Source organism: Mytilus galloprovincialis, chromosome 12, assembly GCF_965363235.1.
Source record: "Mytilus galloprovincialis chromosome 12, xbMytGall1.hap1.1, whole genome shotgun sequence".
NCBI lineage: Eukaryota > Metazoa > Mollusca > Bivalvia > Mytilida > Mytilidae > Mytilus > Mytilus galloprovincialis.
In genome coordinates this window covers 50,344,512-50,364,439 of record NC_134849.1, presented here as the reverse complement: position 1 = coordinate 50,364,439, position 19,928 = coordinate 50,344,512, and the positions used below count along the sequence as shown (strand labels likewise).

The following is a 19,928-nucleotide window of genomic DNA, read 5'->3' as shown; positions in this document are numbered from 1 at the left end:
GGCGGTTAAAAATACAGTTTTACAACAAAAGAGATGATTTCAGCTTTCCAATTGAATTTTCCATTTCTAAGTAGCAACATTCCAGCAGAACTTGCATACGGGGTATCTATCTCTCAATTGACACCTTATTCCCGTGCTTGCATTTTCTATCATGATTTTCTTGACAGAGGGTTGCTGCTGACAAGTAAGCTATTTAACCAGGAGTTCCAAATGGTGAAGTTAAAATCATCCTTTTGTAAATTTTACGGACGCCATCACGCGTTGGTTGACCGTTATGGAATGATATCGGATATGTTCCTTACGTCGTAACTAATTAAAATCCCCTTCCCTTACATGAATGTGACCTACCGAATTAGTGGGGAGCAGGATATGTTTATCCTTCCTGAGCACCTGAGATACCCCCAGTTTTTAGTGGGGTTCATGTTGCTTATTTTTTAGTTTTCCATGTTTTGTCTTGTGTACTATTGTTTGTTTGTTTGTCTTTTTCATTGTTAGCCATGGCGTTGTCAGTTTATTTTCGATTTATGAGTTTGACCTTAACCAAAAAACAAAGCAAAAATACTTAAAAATATAATGAAATACTTGGAATCAGAATATCAGAAGGGTAATAAATTCCAGTTCAGAGGTCAGTTCCTATACTTTTTATGTATAAAATAATTCACAACAAAAATATATATATATATACTAAAAATTGAACTCTGTGTCCACACTAGTAGAAATATAAATAAAATTAGATTTCAAAATGCTCTTAAAGTCCTTTTATTCTCTACATTTTTCTCCAACCGGTTTCACATCTTTGTGATAATCATGGATGAATGTAACTAACGGTAACGTAACGTCACGATAATAAGTCTGTAACAATGCATTAAAGGGACGTAACCCTTACAAAAGTAACGTCTTATCTGTTTAGGCTTGGGTTGTACTTTTGTATAAACATATTTTCTTTATTAATCCTCATTTCTTCGGTGAATTGGTCGTCACATTGGTAAAATAGGAAAACATTGTATTTGGGTGATTTGGTACTAGCGCATGAATCCAGGTGTTCACTTACGTTAATCATTCTAATTTCTTTATGTCGGATTTGTTGACGGTGAACAGTAAATCTTTTCCGTAAAGTGTTTCCTGTTTGTCCAATATAATCCTTTTTACACCCATTACATCTGATGACATAAATTAAATTGCTCGATGCACCCGTAAAAGAGTTTTTAATAGTGAAAATCTCTCCTGATTTATATATGATATACAGCAACAAACGACAACCACTGAACTACATATTATAACAGAATGTGGCAGGGTTTAATTAAGAATTGAATGCTTCTTTTTGTAACTTCATTGGGGTGTGAAAGCGTTTTATTGAGCAATGCAATTTCTTACGGAATATCACTTTATGTGCAGTTAGCCAATCAGAATAAAGTATTATAATGAAACATACATCAAATGTAATTATAATGTTTTAATGCGTGAAAAATTATGTGCTTTATATGTGGTTATGGCTTTTATTTGTGTAATTTGTAGCACATGAATTCACTTCGTTGGACACATCTTTTGTTTAAACCTTAGATTCCCTTCCCAGCTTTGTCACATAGATTAACATATCTTACTCTTTTTACTTTGTTTTATTAGCTCTAAAGAAATTGGGGAATGAAGGAAAGTGTAAAGTCCTTACTATTTTTGCTTCCCATCCCTTGTAAACAAAAAATCCCTTCAAATACTTAACACACTTTTACTTTAGCATTGTAAATTTGAACCCCAAAGCTCAGTTATCACATACTTATGATAAAAAGAGGATGAATATTTGTTTTTCAAAGAATAGAATCTTTCACTATATTTTATCAATTTACGCCATATAAATTTCATCTTATTACGTCATTCCATTTTTACTCTGGTGAGGTTTCCTCAAATATATATAAACAATCAAGTTGTTTGATAGGATATTTGCTAACCATAAACATGGGATCTTTCGATTTCTGCAGTAAAGATTCCATGAAAGTTTCATGGAAGTCCATGCATTGGTTAGGAACGAAATATACAGAACTGATGACAAACTCCTCCTTTATCAAATTCTTGCTACATGAGGGTGTTTTCACTTTTAAATGGTGTTTTGAAGCATATAAAACAAATGATGGTATATTCATGAATTAAACGTTTTCGTCATGTATTAAAATAATGACATCCGTCCCCTCTTGTATCCTCACTGTTGTGAAAAGTAAAATTGATATGTTTGTATTACTACTTTGAACACCTTGTACATGTTTAATTATCAAATAATGTTTTCTTATGATGATTTCTCTTGCTGTGTTTGATAAAACCGTAACCTTAATTGTTTTGTTTTTTTCTAATGGTATCCCAATTTCTGCATTGTGTATGACATTAAGCTGTTTGAATAATGATATATGGATAATGAATAATGTATTCATAATTAATCATAAAAATCAAATCTCATCGCTACATCAAATTAATAGAAAACAGTCTCATAAATTTAAGTTTACTGTGTTGGTAATTAAAAAAAAACAGTCTCATAAAACATTCGGTTTACTGTCTTGGTAACACAAAAAAAGTCTTATAAAACATTCAGTTAACTGTCTTGGTAAAAACAGTCTTATAATACATATAGTTTTCTTTCGTGGTAAAACAGTCTTATAATAGATTCAGCTTATCTTGGTAGAAAACACATTTTAAATTTCTTTGGAGTCTGTGTTAATCCAGTCATGATCCCATCTATTGGTAACTCGTCATTCTCATCAGCTTTAGACAGATCAAATCGTTGTAATATGGACACAAATATCAAGAAAAGTTCGGATTCAGCTAATTGCTTTCCTAAACAAACACGAGGACCTGCAAAAAGTAAATATATAAATATTATTTTCTATCCGCAAATATGGGAATTATTTTGTTCTAAAACATCAAATTATATTTGACAGTGGACAAAACAACAGACTTCAGAGTTAAAATACCTAAATATACCTTATGTTAATCGCATGTAGATATTTTTGAACACGTTTAAAGTTTTGTGAAAAGTTTATACAAAGTTCATATCCTTTTTAAAATATTAGGTAGTAATATTATACTTTGATACAGTTGTAACTAATCCTAATCTAAACATAAAGACATATTGGTTTTTTTTTATTTATGCACAATGATGACTTACTGAACACACAGATTCAATTATCAAATAAGCAACACGAATTGTGCCACTAGTAGAGCAGGATCAATTCAGGAGCCTCCTCGTGGTGTTTTTAACTATGTTGCCACTCCATATATAAGGACTATTTACTTACCAGACAAAATATATTAGAATAATTTGATTACTAGTATTTGAAAATGTAATTAACAATTAATGATTATGTGTTTGGCAAACTAAATGTGAATATGTGATTATTTGAAAACCCTCATAATGGGCTACATTCAGGAGTACATGGTTATTGCTATATCTGTAAGTCTTATGTTTACAGTTGTAATGTCTGTTGTTTGCTGTTTTGTCATTTTCGGGGTACTGAGTTGTCGTTTGTCAATTAATGTTTATAATTGCACAGTTTTTACGTGTATACAATCATGAAAGATACAAGTTTTATAATTGGCTAAATTAAACACGCGTTTTGTGCAGGTCAGAGTCATCAATAGCACTTAAATCAAAACAATTGAAAGGCCAATTAATTTCAGCCGATTTCATTGAGTGTGTAGGGAATGTAAAATCCTTTGTAAGCTTGCTTGTAAGCTGAACTGTTAAGTCATTATTAGGTCAGGTAGACAACCCTCTTTTAAGACAACACTAGTCTGATGTACAACCAATCTATATGTATCTACCAAGGAGAGTAGTACAACTTACCTAATAATTAATTCACGGTAGAGCTAACAAGCACGCTAACCAAGGAGTCTACCCTTCTCTACACACTCAATGCAATCGTCTGTAACGATTTGACAAGCACTGGTAAATAAGAAGAAATTATTTAAAAAAAAAATTTACGACATTGGCTATTTGTTGCACATAACAATACTGCTTTATGCTATACGTATGCGAACTTACCCATTGAAAAGGCAGAAAACGCATCTTTTTTTACAAATTTGTCATTATTTAAAAATCGCTCTGGTCTGAATACATCCGGTTCATCCCATACAGATGGATCATGATGTACGGACATCAAGTTAGGAAATATTACAGCATTCTTTGGAATTGTCATTCCATCTATTTCAATGTCTTCAACTGCAAGATGTGGTATGGCAAGAGGTACTGGAATTATAAAAACATTATTCTATACTTAATTTGATATAAAAGGAGATTTACATCAATAAGATAGCGACCCGAAGTTAAAAAAATAAATGTATGAATATTTGTGCATTTTTATTCAATAATTACGTTCTGTATAGACATTATATCATTACTAACTTTCCTCACTGACTTTTAATATTCGACGCCAATATGCATGCAAACGCATAGTGCTACTGCATTGATATGTTACCACAAAGTGTTCAACTACAAAACGAAATCATCTTTTCTTCTAGAGACTTTTCCAAGATTAACACATACTTAACAACAATTTAGTGGAGTTTCAATTTACAACTGCTTTTCTAATTGTCAATCAAATGTTTATATAGCAAGTACCAATTCAACTTTTGCTGACATTCAAATTATTCTGTTTCAAATGAAATATCAAAATCAACAAAAGATGTCAAACTAATAAAATTTTATACTCAGCACAGCGACAGATCAAAAACTTGAAAGTATATACTTTATTCTCTTAAACTAACTAATAAAGGTACAGAGACAGAAACAAAATAATCAAATATAAGTATATTCGTTAATATTTCAATTTAATAACATGTTTACTAGTATCTGTAAATACCTATAGTTGCTATTCTCTGTACTTCTTGTATGGTGGCCATAACATAAGGTAAGTTATCTTTGTCTTTGCCCACTGGGTCTCTATCTTCACCAACTACCTAAATTTAACAAATGAAACAACTTGATAACTTTGAAAAAAATCATACAGGCAGGTTGTGTCTCGCTCCAATATCAATCCCTATTGCAGCTATCGATATTATAGAAATCAATAATAAATATAAATCAGAATAAGCATTTACCTGATAATGTACATTGATGGTAAAACAAAATCACAATATAAAAAAGCAAAACTAAAAGTAAAACTGAACACAACACAACCAAAAACATGCAGATGATTGAGCAGTTCTGATGCATCATATCTATCGAGTTGCACGTGTTACATTTTGATGGTAAGACAAATTACGAGATATTGATTTAAATAATTGTGACCTAGAGTAGACGTTCATAAAAGAGGAGAAACTTCTTAGTGCCATTCGCAATATATTTGTATTGGGTGTAATATGGATGTTTATACCTTAGTCCTGGTATCTTACAAAGCCAGTTTCGACAAAAAAAAATGTAATAATAGCTCCTTTTTCATATTGTATTAAAGTTTAAGCATACAATACCTCCAAAATTTGATCTCTGCATTTTTTCTGTACATCTGGGTATTTTATCATATAGAGCATGGTCCATTGTAATGACACAGATGTTGTATCAGTGCCAGCAATATACAGATCAGCTATAGTGAGAAACAGGTGGTTCTCTGAAATAAAAAAAAAAGTTGAATAGTGCAACACATTCTTTTGATTAAAAGGTGCTTTAAAAATTAGGCATTGTTAATTATAAAAACCAATAAGCACAGTTATCTAAGCAATAATATACAATTATCTCAATTCGAATGCAATATTTTAAAATAAATTCTTTAGTTGTTAACATTACCATATAAACAGGATTTTTTGCTAGCCATTCAACCACAAACAATCCATCATTTGTTTCTTAAAACATTGTAAAATGTCCTGTACCAAATCAGGGGTGTGGCAGTTTGTAACACGGATTTATTTTCTCTCAATCGATTTACAACGTTTGAAAACAGTATAATACTGTTGCCTTTATTTAATTAGTATTTTGAATTGAAAAAAAAAAACGCAAAAAATGAAAAAAAATCACAGAGTTGTAACATCGTCATAGGCATCTAAACCATATGACATCATAGCTATAGACTCCCTATTTCAAACATGATAACTAGCTGTATTTGTACTCTTAGTCCGCTTCTGAATAGATTGAATATTATAAAAAAAAGTTCTATGCAAAAAATGTGACGTATTTGTTTATTAAAAAAAAAATACATATCAAAAATCAAAATCGGAATTCAAAATCATGGTGGTTTCTTTTATTCAAGGACCGATAGAACGTAAAATCTAACCGTTCAAAATATTGTCAGTGTATAACGTTTATTGTCCAGAGACTACGCCGCAATACATATATCTAATGAAACTTAAATAGGAATCTACTATCGTAGCACAAAGAGATGCACAAATACGCTGAAATAGATCTAAAAAGAATAGCAAAATACGTTTACGTTTAACTTAGCATGAGGTTCTTCTTATTTTCTATGTTTATCGAAAAAGATTTGAGAAAAGAATGTGACAAGCAATTTCAGTACCAAACCATTGATAATTGAGTTGTTACTACATTCAGAGACTAACAGTCTATGGATAGGGTATCGGCTCAGAAATATAAAATTAATGAAACCTTCATAGATTTTGAGTGATTTGATTCGGGATGTTGAAAAATATAATGTTCCAAAAACAAATACGGCTCACATCTACAAGGACTTAAGAAATTATATTGTACCATTCACGATAGGTTACGTCACATAAACTTATAGGCAAAAAACCTGTTATTGTATCTGGATGTGTTTGGATATGGACACAAATACTAGCTTACCTGATATTTTGCTGTTAGACTTTCTTTCCTGTTGAAGGTAAAGATCCAAAAAGTGTCGAACATTGTTTGGATCAAACGATCGTCGTTCCTCGTCTATTCTGGAACGAACATAATCTTGAACTTCTTTGCGATTCTTTATGATCAAGGGAATCTGTGGAAAATAACAAAACAGGGTCTAAATATATGTGAATTAAACTGATATAGTAATGAATATCAATATTTTTTAATATTACAGAATTAGATTCAGCATATACAATTATTAATGTATTGTCCAGTGTTTTAAATGCAGTTGTTTTCCTTTGGTCAATTTAAAGCGTCTCATAACTGACGAAAAAATTACAACTCTTTGAAAAGTATTCATCGTTTAAAACAGTTTATTTTACCTCTAAACAGGTTAAAATACCAAAGGGATTATCAAACACATAAGTCGATCACCAACTGGCAATCCAATGGCAAAAAAACAAAATAACGACCAAAAGATAAACAACAGTATACAAAACACAACAAAACACAACACACAAAACTGAAGACTGATCAATATGACCCTCGCCAAAACATGTGAGGTGTCTCTACTTAATAATGTAGTAATAACTTCGAGATAGTTCTATCAATATAAAACGTGTGTTGACATTAAAAGATACAACTAGAAAATGAAAAAAAATAAAATAGAAACGGATTTTTCGGGGTATCACTATTTGCAGAAACGATTTTATTAAAGAAATGGTATTTGTTTGATAGCTGTTGTGGCAACCCCTAACACCAACTTAATATATTTCAAGGTAGATTTAGGGTAGATTATAAATCAATAAAACGTGATTTTGTTTTTCTGTAAATGTTTTGCAATTTTCTTGATTGGCTTTATTCAAGAAACAACAGTGAAAATAATCTATGCTCCAAGGCAGATGATTCTTTACCACATACGGACCTATATATAAAAAAGAGAAATAAACAAATGGGCAGATTAATTGAAGCTCAACCTTGTATGACACGGATGTAACCCTACTTTATTTTATTAATAAAATCACGAAATAAATCAGCTTAAAACCATGTCAACCAAAGGTAGCATATATGCTTAAAAAATGACTGCTGATTTTACTGATGTTTCCAACCAGCTAGCTTTCCACCCAAAGGCATGGATACAGTAATATAAAGAAATAATTTTAGTACCATAAGTATAACTTTATTAGACATACTAAAAATAAAACTATGCATCTACTGCATTTTTTGGTTAATCTGAATACGGACTTATAGCAACCAAAAGTTGAGAAAGCCAAAGGAACCTGCAATTGTTTAGACCAATTTATAAAATCTGGTTTGCATTATGGGAACGACACCTGTTCTTGGAAGCTATTATGCGTCAAGAAGACATTTTGAAGGAAGATGATAATCAAAAGACGCCTAATAAAGGTGCGTCTCAACCGTTTTTTTAGATATATATTCATTAGTATCTCTCCATTTTACAATATGAAGTGCCAAAGACACACGTTAGAACTTGTGTTTTTCCAGATATATCACCCGCATTCATTAGGAAAGCTGCATTCCAAAACCCGGAGAACCATAACATACGTTAGTACTTAATACATATATGATGAACTGGGATATAGATAGCTTCAAAGCGTAACTAACGAAGACGAAAGTTGGATTTCTCATAAGGTCGATAGCACGTAGTCCACACACCAACATTTTATAATCACATAACCTTAGACATACTCTGTCGGTAACAATAATATACCCTACAAGTTATGCTCAAATGTTGTCTTACCTTACTAAATGGATTTAGATAAAAAGGTAAAGGTATCATATTTTCCGCTGCTGCATTATTTTTAAATAGATAATCTATATTTCCAAGTAGACGGTTAAAAACAGGATCGTCAAAATCAAATCTGCAACGAGAAAGAATGCATACATATAAATATTAGTAATTATGTAAGCTGAGATATATTTTTATAATGTAAACACGCATTTGATACCAAACCTTTCTGAATTAAATGATGTTCAGAGATCCTGCATATCAAGTAGAGATTTCAATATGATAAGCAAAATTGTGTTCAATTACGAACCGGGGATGCACCTTCCGTCTTAATTTTTTTTAAATGTCACTCAAGATGTTCGATGAAATTGAGTTGATAAAATAGTCAAGAAGACATATACTCTATTTAGAGAAGCTATGTCGCCTGAATGTGGTATGGTCATGGTAAGAGCGTGCTGTAATCGCAGAACAAGCATTGTAAGATTGTGTTGCAATCGGATGAATCGTTGTATTGTCGTAGTGAGAACGTGATGAGTGTAGTGGCATCGTGATAACCGTAGTGAGTTCGCAGAATAAGCGTTATGAGAACGTGGTATAATCATAGTAGGATCGTTGTAGAAGCGTAATGATGCGTAGTAGCAACGTGATTGAAACGAATGATTACATTTTCATGCTTCTCATACTGCGAGGTCACCACAATCTGTATTTATTTGAATCGCGATGAGCGTGGTGCGATCGTGGTCTAGTGTGACTGGGGCTTAAGAATAGCCCTGTCGCAAGAACGTGGTATGATCTTAGTATGATCTTATTAACGCGTAAAGAGGACGTAGTACTGATTAGTAGCTTAGCATTAAAAAAAACCCCTAAAATTTACATTTTCATGTCACTCATACCGCGACCTCACCAGGATCTGAATTTATTTTATATCGCAGTGAGCGTAGTGCGATCGTGATATAATATGACGGGGGTTTACAAATCAATCCAATTGTGTGTGTATTCGATATGACCGGATAAAACTTTTAAAATAAGGCTTCAAAGGTGATTGACATTTACTATGATACATATAAAGTGACCGTTATTAAGTGACTTACTTTATGTATTGCATTTACCAATGAATTTAATCAACTATTGACAAATTTCATTTAAAGTTTGCCTGACTGTAATTATTTGTAAATCGTCCGTTTTAACCAAATTTAAGTAAAATTGAATTTCTTTCCTTGCAATTCCTATTTATCAATCAAATATATGTTTTCCAATAGACTTTAGTGAATACTCAAACATTGACAACACTCCTTCGCAAGCCATTTCAGGACAGTTATTTTTAAATATGCCGTCTGGCGATTTTGGTAATGAGACTTAATTGCACATCTTGTCATGCTTGCAAGTTTTGATAAAGTCACAGTTTCTCTTCTGTAGTAGAGAATTAATAAGAAGTAGTGGATTCGTAAACGATAATCAACGAGTGACTTTAGTCGCGAGTTGATTATGGTTTTCGAATCCACTACTTCTTATCAATTCTCTAGCTTAACCCATTTCTAGTAAAAAGACTATCTGTTTCATGATCTGACCATGAATCAACGGAATTTCATGAAAATAATTTCATATTTTGTCTTTTTTATCCTCTAATAGATGGAAATGACTAGATCCATACGGTTCACATTTATATTTAACTTAATACAAGTTCAATTTAACTTAAATGTGTTGTTATCTCCCCTTTTTATTACCAGATTTTATATATGTAAATAATTATTTCATTCAATTTTAAATCATTACAAATAATTTAAAAAGATTAGATCTTAGTATTTATAATTCATTCAAAAAGACATATAATTAATAGATGGAATTTTTAAAATCTTTTTTTTTTTTAAAGTTAAATAAATGTAATTACCAACATTTAAAAACCTTCAATATACGCATATATAGGATTTAGCAACCTAATATACAAGTCAATGTCGTTTATATCTCCAATGTGGTTGAAATTACAACACACATACAAAATGACTATAAACATTTTATATGTAAATGAAGTGTAAATTTCACACTAACACCACTTCACTAGACACCATTTGGTGACAATAGATACAATGCTTGGTCTTAATTGAAAAATTGTATATAACTTTTGTGTAAACTGGTTCCCTTTCATTATGTTTTGATTATTTTAACGTTATTACATTTGGCCTCCATCGTCAATCAGTTCATGAACTAGTATTAATTGTGGTACGCATTCTGAAACCTAAGCATAGTGACTGTTGCAATTGCTACAAATGTACAATATATAATTATGTCAATTTTGCAATGTGTCATGTAAGTTGTTAATAACCGTGATCGTCTAGTCAATGATACCGAAAGAAATAACTGTGATATTAACAGTGCCAAGTTCAAGTCTAGTAACCGGAATGATTTTTTTTGTAATGTTTTTCTCTACCAAAATATTGTTTTTAATCTTAGAGGTATCTATCATTCATTTTTACTATACAGTTGACGATTTTGTTTCTGGTTTTACCGTCAAAGACGAGGTTTTACAGTCGTAGCTTATCACACTTTATTCACATAAGAGTCAGTTAAATGTTGATGTATATTTGGACTATTTATAATCAAACAAAGAAAACCAAGTGATTATAGTATGATAATATTATAATCCTAAAACCAAAAGTAAGCATTTGCAATGATGAAAAGGGAAAGGCCTTGTGCGTTTAAAGTGATAAGTGTAATATGTACATGGATGTTTATTTTATCAAGTAATTGTACGAATAAGTAATATTTACAACTCCTTGATTTTATATTGTTTATATATATTTTACAAGATTGATCGTTTATATAAATATACAGTGTTAAATTCCATTGTATTAAGGCAAGCGTACATTTTATATAAATAAATTGAATGAAAACTACGGTTCGTTATTTGTGCATTGTGATTAAAAATTCGTAAGAATCATATTATCATCTCATTATCATTACTTTCATTTGTTTACAACTCTGTCTTGTATTGTTCTGGTCGTACAATTGCAAATATTCAATTTCATGAGTGTATCATGTGTTTCCTTAAGTTTAACACTGTACTATTAGGCGAGCGCCAAAACAAGGATTCGGAGGTTTTTAATGCACCTACCTAACACACGGCTATATGATATATCTTTTAAAAGGTATTTTATCGTACATTCAGAATTGCCTGGTCGTCAAATTGGGAAATGGTCAAATGGGATAAACACGATACAGATCCGGAATACCGTTTAATAATGCAGATTTTAGAAAAGTTGTCAAACATTTATTATCCATCATTGAGCTTCGATGTCTGTCGCAATCTTTTCAAGGTATATGGAATTTCTAAAACCAAAACATATGAGAGTTTTAATAAATCATTGACACTGACAATCTTAAAAATTATGGTATTTTTTTTTTTAATTTTAGGGTTGGTCTGACAGATGCCTCTGAATGAACTAATTTTTCATAAAATCTTCCTTTTTTTTTGGATTCGATGTCTTTTTAGAATGAAGTCAAAACTATCTTAGATAGAAAGGAATAATATATTTACAACAATGCCGATATAATCAATGTTAAATGTCACCGTATAATCTAAAGTGTTTCGACATGTCTGTGTTCTCGTGAGATTTGCAAGAAACGTTACCATAGGGAACTTTGACGACCACCCAAATCGTATGCTATAGAAGTTTTTCTTTCAATTGATACCAAAGTTAGCTGTGTGTTAGATAGGTGCATTAAAAACCTTAACGAGAGGCTTTTTCTCAAATCGGCGCTCGCCTATATCACATGGTTAGGTTAGAAATTAATGGTAAACCCTTGTTTTTACTGTCTTATCTTACCGTTTTAATTTATTGAAATAACTGCACGACTCGATTCTCAAATAACAGTGGTTAGATAATCGTTGCAAATAATCCTGCTCAAACGTTTGTGAACTTGAGACGGTTTAAACTTTGGTGAGTATTGTGGCACGAGAAACTTCATGTGAGCTCGACCCTTGCCCTCAATATACAAATTGTATATTTTGTTTTAATTAAATCGAGAATTGTCTGATTGGCATTCATACCACATCTTCTTATATAGATATAGGAAGATGTGGTGTAAGTGTCAATGAGACAACTCTCCATCCAAATAACAGTTTATAAAAGTAAACTATTATAGGTCAATGTACGGCCTTCAACACGGAGCCTTGGCTCACGCCGAACAACAAGCTATAAAGGGCCCCTAACTTACTATATACTAGTAGTGTAAAACCATTCAAACGGGAAAACCAACGATCTGATATATATCTATATATAGATATATTTGTTAGTTTTGTGTACCACGATGACCCTTATCTCAAAATCTGCTTTGGTTTTTTTTGACAAGGAACTCTTGACCAGATTATGACTTTTTGACTCTTGACCTATGCATATTAGGTTTGTCTATTGGTATGATTACCTTGACGTCAAGTCAGGAGTCTCTGGTTTTGTAAGTCTTCTATGTTTTAATTGTAAGTTTTTTATGTTTATGTTGATGTTTATTTTTAAGTTTTGGAGTTTGAACTAGTACACATTTTGTTTAGGGACCATCTGAAGCCCGCCTCTGGGCGAGGGATTTTCTCGCTTTGTTGAAGACCCATTGATGGCCTTCGACTGTTTTCTGCTCTTTTGACATGTTTCTGTCTCTTTTACACATTCCACATTTCCATTCTCAATTTTTAAGAATGTTTGGTTCATATGAAAACTAATCCTTTGTCCGTGAAAGTCAAGAGAGAACGTTCACTGCTTCAGTAGCACCATGTGCTGGCAGTTGTGATAGATAATGCAAAATAATTCAATCATTTTACTTTAGATTTCATTTCATGGACATGTAGATATGGATAATTTGTTTTTATATCTTAAAAATTCACACAGAAGGTATACGCATATCAATAAGCTAAACTCAGTGCAAAGAACCTTTAAAGTACATTTAGACAGAGAGCTCAATCTAGTGAAACACTTTGTTATGCTGGTCACATGTGACCTGAAATATCACTGTCTATTAAAAAACTACACTGAGATCCTGAAAAAAATATGCAAGTTCAAAGGAGTAGGTCAAGTAAGGGCCGATTTTGGCCTCAAATTTCAGGTTCATCTAAAGAAAGATTTTGGACACTTTTTAAACACTTAAGTGTCTATTTCAATTGATTCAATTAGTTTATGTGAAAGATTCTAACTGATTTAGTGATCAAAAACGCTCCGATTCAAGCTTAAAAATGAAAAATCTATCAAATATGCCGAAAAAACGTCTCTTTTCAGATAGTTTTTGTCAAAAATGAAAGTGGCCGCATCCGTGTTCATTCTCAACCTTTATATATGTTATGTACTATCATCAAATACAATTTACATTTCAATATTATGTATGAACACGAATGCGGCCACTTTCATGTTAGACGGAAATTGTCTAAAATTTAACTAAAATGCTCAAACTGTGAAGATTTCAGTAATTTAGCATGACTTAATGATGCTAGTACCAGATATATGTGCATTGCATTGTCAAAAACAGCCTATATTTTAATATGTAGCAGAAGCATTCTTTTTTCCAGTAAATAGCTAAAAGATTACATTTTCACAATTTTGTAAAACTGATAAAATTGAGAATGGAAATGGGGAATGTGCCAAAGAGACAACAACCCGACCATAGAAAAAAAACAACAGCAGAAGGTCACCAACAGGTCTTCAATGTAGCGAGAAATTCCCGCACCCGGAGGCGTCCTTCAACTGGCCCCTAAACAAATACATACTAGTTCAGTGATAATGAACGCCATACTAATTTCCAAATTGTACACAAGAAACTAAAATTAAAATAATACAAGACTAACAAAGGCCAGAGGCTCCTGACTTGGGACAGGCGCAAAAAATGCGGCGGGGTTAAACATGTTTGTGAGATCTCAACCCTCCCCTATACCTCTAGCCAATGTAGAAAAGTAAACGCATAACAATACGCTCATTAAAATTCAGTTCAAGAGAAGTCCGAGTCTGATGTCAGAAGATGTAACCAAAGAAAATAACAAAATGACAATAATACATAAATAACAACAGACTACTAGCAGTTAACTGACATGCCAGCTCCAGACTTCAATTAAACTGACTGAAAGATTATGATTTCATGATATGAACATCAGGCACAATCCTTCCCGTTTATAGGGGTTTAGTATCATACCATCATAACATATATGAGAAGAACATAACCCGTGTCATGCCAACAACTGGTTTTTGAATAAATGTGTTTAGTTCCGATGCAAAGACCCTATAAGTGAATCAATATTAACGCCAAAATATGCAATCTTTAATGACCTGACAACAGTATCGTTACTATATCCCTTCTTAATAAGTCTATTCAAAGGTTTTGTTAGTTTTTGCTACATTCTGGGGCCAAAAAGGGGTCTTACTGACCTACTCCTTTGATTTTGTGTTGTGTGGTAATAAGCATTGTCCCAGGTTAGGGGGATGGTTTTACATTGTCATTTCGGTGCCTTTTATAGCTGACTTTTCGGTATGGACTTTGCACATTGTTGAAGGCCGTATATGACCTATAGTTTGTAATTTCTGTGTCATCTGGTATCTTGTGGAGAGTTCTCATTGGCACTCATGCCACATTAGGTAGAGGGTGGGGATCCCGCTTACATGTTTAACTCCGAATTATTCTGTATGTATGTGCCTGTCTTAAGTCAGAAGCCTGTAATTCAGTGATTGTCGTTTGTTTATGTGTTACATATTTGTTTTTCGTTCATTTTTTGTACAAAAATTAGGCCGTTAGTTTTCTCGTTTATTTTTTTTTACATTGTCCTGTCGGTGACTTTTATAGCTGACTATGCGGTATGAAATTTGCTCATTGTTTAAGGCCGTATGGTGACCTATAGTTGTTAATTTCTGTGTTTAGAGATCTCATTGGCACTCAAGCCACATCTTCTTTTTTATATTGTGTATAAGTTTTGTAGTATTTGGTTGAGGCAAACTTGAGGTCGATGATTTTATGCATGCCATTCACAAGGAGTGTCAATTTTGACAAATTTATTGTACATTCACATTTTTGTAATATGTTATAGCTTATGTTTCAACTTATTAAAGCTTACCAACTTCAATCGATCATCCTTTTTTTCATATGTCTTTTAACATTCTGTTTTGAATTTAACGATTTGTTACATTATACTTCACATGTATTTCTATCAAATCTGACATTATTACAAAGCCAATTAAATCTTGAAAATAAATGTGCAATCAAATATATATGCAAGTCGTCATCTGGTCAAGTGGCTAGATTTACATATCGTTGGCCAATTGTACGACATATCCTAATTGGGTGGTTTCAAAACTTCTAGAAATATTAATGGAAATAAGGGATGAATGAGTAAAGGAAAATAAATGAAAACAGAACGACTGAATTAAATGAAAAGATGTTCGATATACGGTATATTTCGGTTTATTTTTAAAATCTATACGATGCTTTATTTTTATATAGTTTCCCTAATCCAAATAATTAAAACGAGAAGATAAATACCTCACAGCTTCCTTTATCGATGCTGAAATGTTTAATGTTATAAAACAATTTTAGCCTTTGACCTACTTTATCTTTTTATTCGGATACTTGCGTTTATCTTTTCCAAGTTCAACGAGAACATTAGAATGATCTAGAATATATATAGAACCCAGATGGAACCAAGAAGTTGGGTTGCTATAACCAAACAACTCGGATGTTGAACCAGTTACCATGGTTTCGAAACCAAAGTACCCGGATAGAACCAAGGTTCAGAACCAAAAAAAAAACCCAGATGGAACCAAGGTGTAGAACCAGAGTGCCCGGATATAACCTAATTGCATTCGGAATTCTCATGACTTTTTATACCTTCAACGTATTTTCCAAATCATTTATTTATTTAGTATATTTATATATAATTAGATAACAAAAAGACAGAAATGCAGTTTATTGACATGCATTGCAAATATACTCTTTAAGAGTGATATTTAAATAATAATTTATATCAGCACTCGTGGTCTAGTGGTATCATGCATAGACTACAGACTTTACTGTCGAAAATACTCGAGTTCGAACCTTTCATTAGTCACTCATTTTTGAGAGGATAACATATCGTAAGTTAAAAGTTTAAAGTGATGATATAAGTTATCTTAAGTTAACATGATGGTCAGTGGAATCTAGAAAAATAATCCACTGTTAGAACATTAGACTGACGTCAGAGAAATTAAATACATATATATATATTATTTTGATACATGATCTTAAATGTGGTCAGAAGACATCAAATGATTACTAAAATAGCTCAGATTTTCAATAACTGAACCTGCAAATAAATAACCGAATCACATTTTATTTATGCGTACCTTGATCCATATATATTATTTTGATACATGATCTTAAATTTGGTCAGAAGACATCAAATGATTACTAAAATAGCTCAGATTTTCAATAACTGAACCTGCAAATAAATAACCGAATCACATTTTATTTATGCGTACCTTGATCCAAAAATTATGCTCGATATTACATTCGACGTTGCCTTTGAAAATACTTTACTGACATCAAAAGGCTTTTTATTTTGCCTTGAAAACAGTTCCACTAGAAATCGTGCTTCTTCCTGTATTTTCTCTTCTAATGATTTTTTACCAACTCCTAAGTCTTTGAGTGCGACCATACTAAATCTTCGTAGGTCCACCCACTCCTTTCCATTACTCAGAATAAGTCCTATTAAACATTGAAATAAAAAAAACTAGGTTTAATGATTATTAATAATAGGAATTTAAGGTTTTTTTACTATCAAGGTCTTAAGCCAGGGTATATTCAATTTTTCAGTTTACACTCAGTATAGAGAACTTAAGCTCTGACGTATAATATAAATGTTGTGAGTTCTTCAGTCGTGTGAATTTCCAAAGCATAAGAAATGTGTACAATTTTAAATGGCATTTAACTAAACGTTTTTAAAGTGCTGCGGCTACGTGGGAGCAAGACAATTTGCCTATCACATAACAATTTTCTAATCATCATATTAAACGAGGTTTCATGCTTTAATCTTTGTTGTAATACTATTCAAAAAAGACTTTACGTTGATTTTATTTAGAATTGAACCCAAAGTTAATTTTGATATGCTCCATCGAAATAAATCAAGAACAATATACTGTTAATCAAGACTTACATTTTGTATGCCCTTAAAATTCGTGAAAAAAGATGTTCTCGTACCTTACGAATCTATTATGATATGCATAACACTTTTGGAAAATAAAGCAACATAAAACAATTGTGCATCAAGACCAAATTGTAATTTACTAGCCTGTATCTTCTCTAATTAAGGTCGATGCTATATGAATTTCTTTAACAACACCTAAAACTGATGTTTTGCTTAGCTTTAACCCTATTTTACATACAATCAATAACTTAATATGATAACTGTTTTATCGTTATTTTTAGAGTGTATATCATTGCATTGACGCAATGCTATAGTAGCCTGTATATAATAGGCCTCCATTTGACCTTGGTTATCCTAGTCATTGGATAGCTGGTTATAAAGTTTATCAAACTTCTCTTTGTGTGTTTTGTAAAATGTTGATATATAACGGGAGCATACTTATCAATGCACTTTAGCCATGTTTGCAAATTGGTTTGTTGTTCATAACATTACATAGATTTAATTTGGTTTATCTTTTGGCTTTTTTGGAATTTACGCTAGTGCAGAAAGATATGTCAGTGCGTTTTTTTGCCATAATATAGAAACTTCATTAAAAAAAAACGGAGAGAAGAGCAGGACTTAATTATCTTATTTATATATTTCGGACTATGGCGTGTCGTCCATTTCGCTGAAATGGTATATATATTGTTGTTTAATGGCCATCTGATGCCTTCCTCCGGATACGTAGAAAACCTGTTTCTTACTCTTTAAAAACTTCAACGTTTCCATTCTCTATTCTATAACATTTTATCTATATTAATTCTTACCTGGTTCTTTTGGAAACAGTTTCTTTGCAACAGCTGAATTTGATGGTCGAAATTTTGTCTTGTCAGCATTCAGGACCAACACTTTATGGACCTTATCGTATCCAAAGACAGAAACCCGCGTAAAGTTTCCAAAACTGACACCAACTAAATCTCCGTATTTCTCCCGAAGTTTTAAAAATTGTTCACTTCTGTTCTGAGAATTTTGAAAGAAAGAAGCTACCAATGTAGGCAAATTACCGACAATTGGCCACGGAGTAGGTCCAGGGATATTAATAGGAGTGCGGGTCACATTGTTCCACAAAATGTAAGCAACGAGAAGTGTAATCAAAAATGTTAAAATAACAAATATATCAACGGATTGTAAAATGTGACTTATCATTGCAAGAATTAACGATTAAACAGTGTAAATTGTAAACTATGATCTACTTTAAGAATTCCACTATCCTCAGAATATCGGGTTATTTATGTACGAATTATCCTACAAAACTAAGCTGATGAATTTGGTAATACTAAGTTTAAAACCCTGTGTGAAGAACACATCGATGTATATCCACTAACTTATGATATTTCATTAAATGTCTGTTTTACACTCGATACTTATACATTTATTAAAAGTCGTTCTACATTTTCAACTTGTATTTTATTGTTGCGTTATATGTATTTATCATAATATCTAGCACGTTCTACATTTTAAACTCTGCCAGTTTATCATTTTTAAAGTGTTAACTTAAGGTCCTCGGGCCAAAAGAATACAACATCATTGGGTTTTATATATATACTATAGCGTGCGTACTATAAATGTTGCGACGACTATTTAACCTTAGGCTTACGATATGAATCAATCCATTTCCAATGCGTGATGATAATCGTCAGCAAATATTATTATTGCACCATGATACATGTAACGTAATTAATCCATGTCTTTATAATTTTTTTCTAGCTGTCAGTAACTTGTATTTTATTGTTGCGCTGTGTGTATTTATTATAATATCTAGCACGTTCTACATTTTAAACTCTGCCAGTGTAATGGACGTCAAGTTGGTTACTTATTCCCTATTCCCTATTCCCTATTCGTTACCTATTCGTTACCTATTCCCTATTCCATATTCGTTACCTATTCCCTATTCCCTATTCGTTACCTATTCGTTACCTATTCCGTATTCCCTATTCGTTACCTATTCCCTATTCCCTATTCGTTACCTATTCGTTACCTATTCCCTATACCCCATTCGTTTCCTATTCGTTACCTATTCCCTATTCCCTATTCGTTACCTATTCATTACTTATTCCCTATTCCTTATTCGTTACTTATTCGATTTTTAATATCCTTCCCCCTTTTTAATTGTTTATACTCTTATATCTGGTAATAGTTCTAAATTTGTTTACTTTATGTTCGATACTCATTTGTTCCTTATTTGATTTTTATACGTTCTACCTTTTAACTGCTTTATGTCCGTATGTTTG

The 19,928-nt window shown here is 32.1% G+C and overlaps 1 protein-coding gene across 1 annotated transcript; it reads right to left on the bottom strand.

The window, feature by feature from the left end:
- Window positions 1-2,392: 2,392 nt before the first annotated feature.
- Window positions 2,393-19,022, bottom strand: LOC143054120 (cytochrome P450 2B4-like). Its single transcript, XM_076227023.1, has 8 exons — window positions 18,465-19,022; window positions 16,994-17,219; window positions 8,532-8,652; window positions 6,770-6,920; window positions 5,449-5,585; window positions 4,842-4,938; window positions 4,025-4,228; window positions 2,393-2,835 (listed from the first exon to the last, which is right to left on the bottom strand). Exons 1-8 carry the CDS (start codon window positions 18,841-18,843, stop codon window positions 2,654-2,656), a joined length of 1,497 nt encoding a protein of 498 aa, XP_076083138.1. The 5' UTR covers window positions 18,844-19,022; the 3' UTR covers window positions 2,393-2,653.
- Window positions 19,023-19,928: the final 906 nt, after the last annotated feature.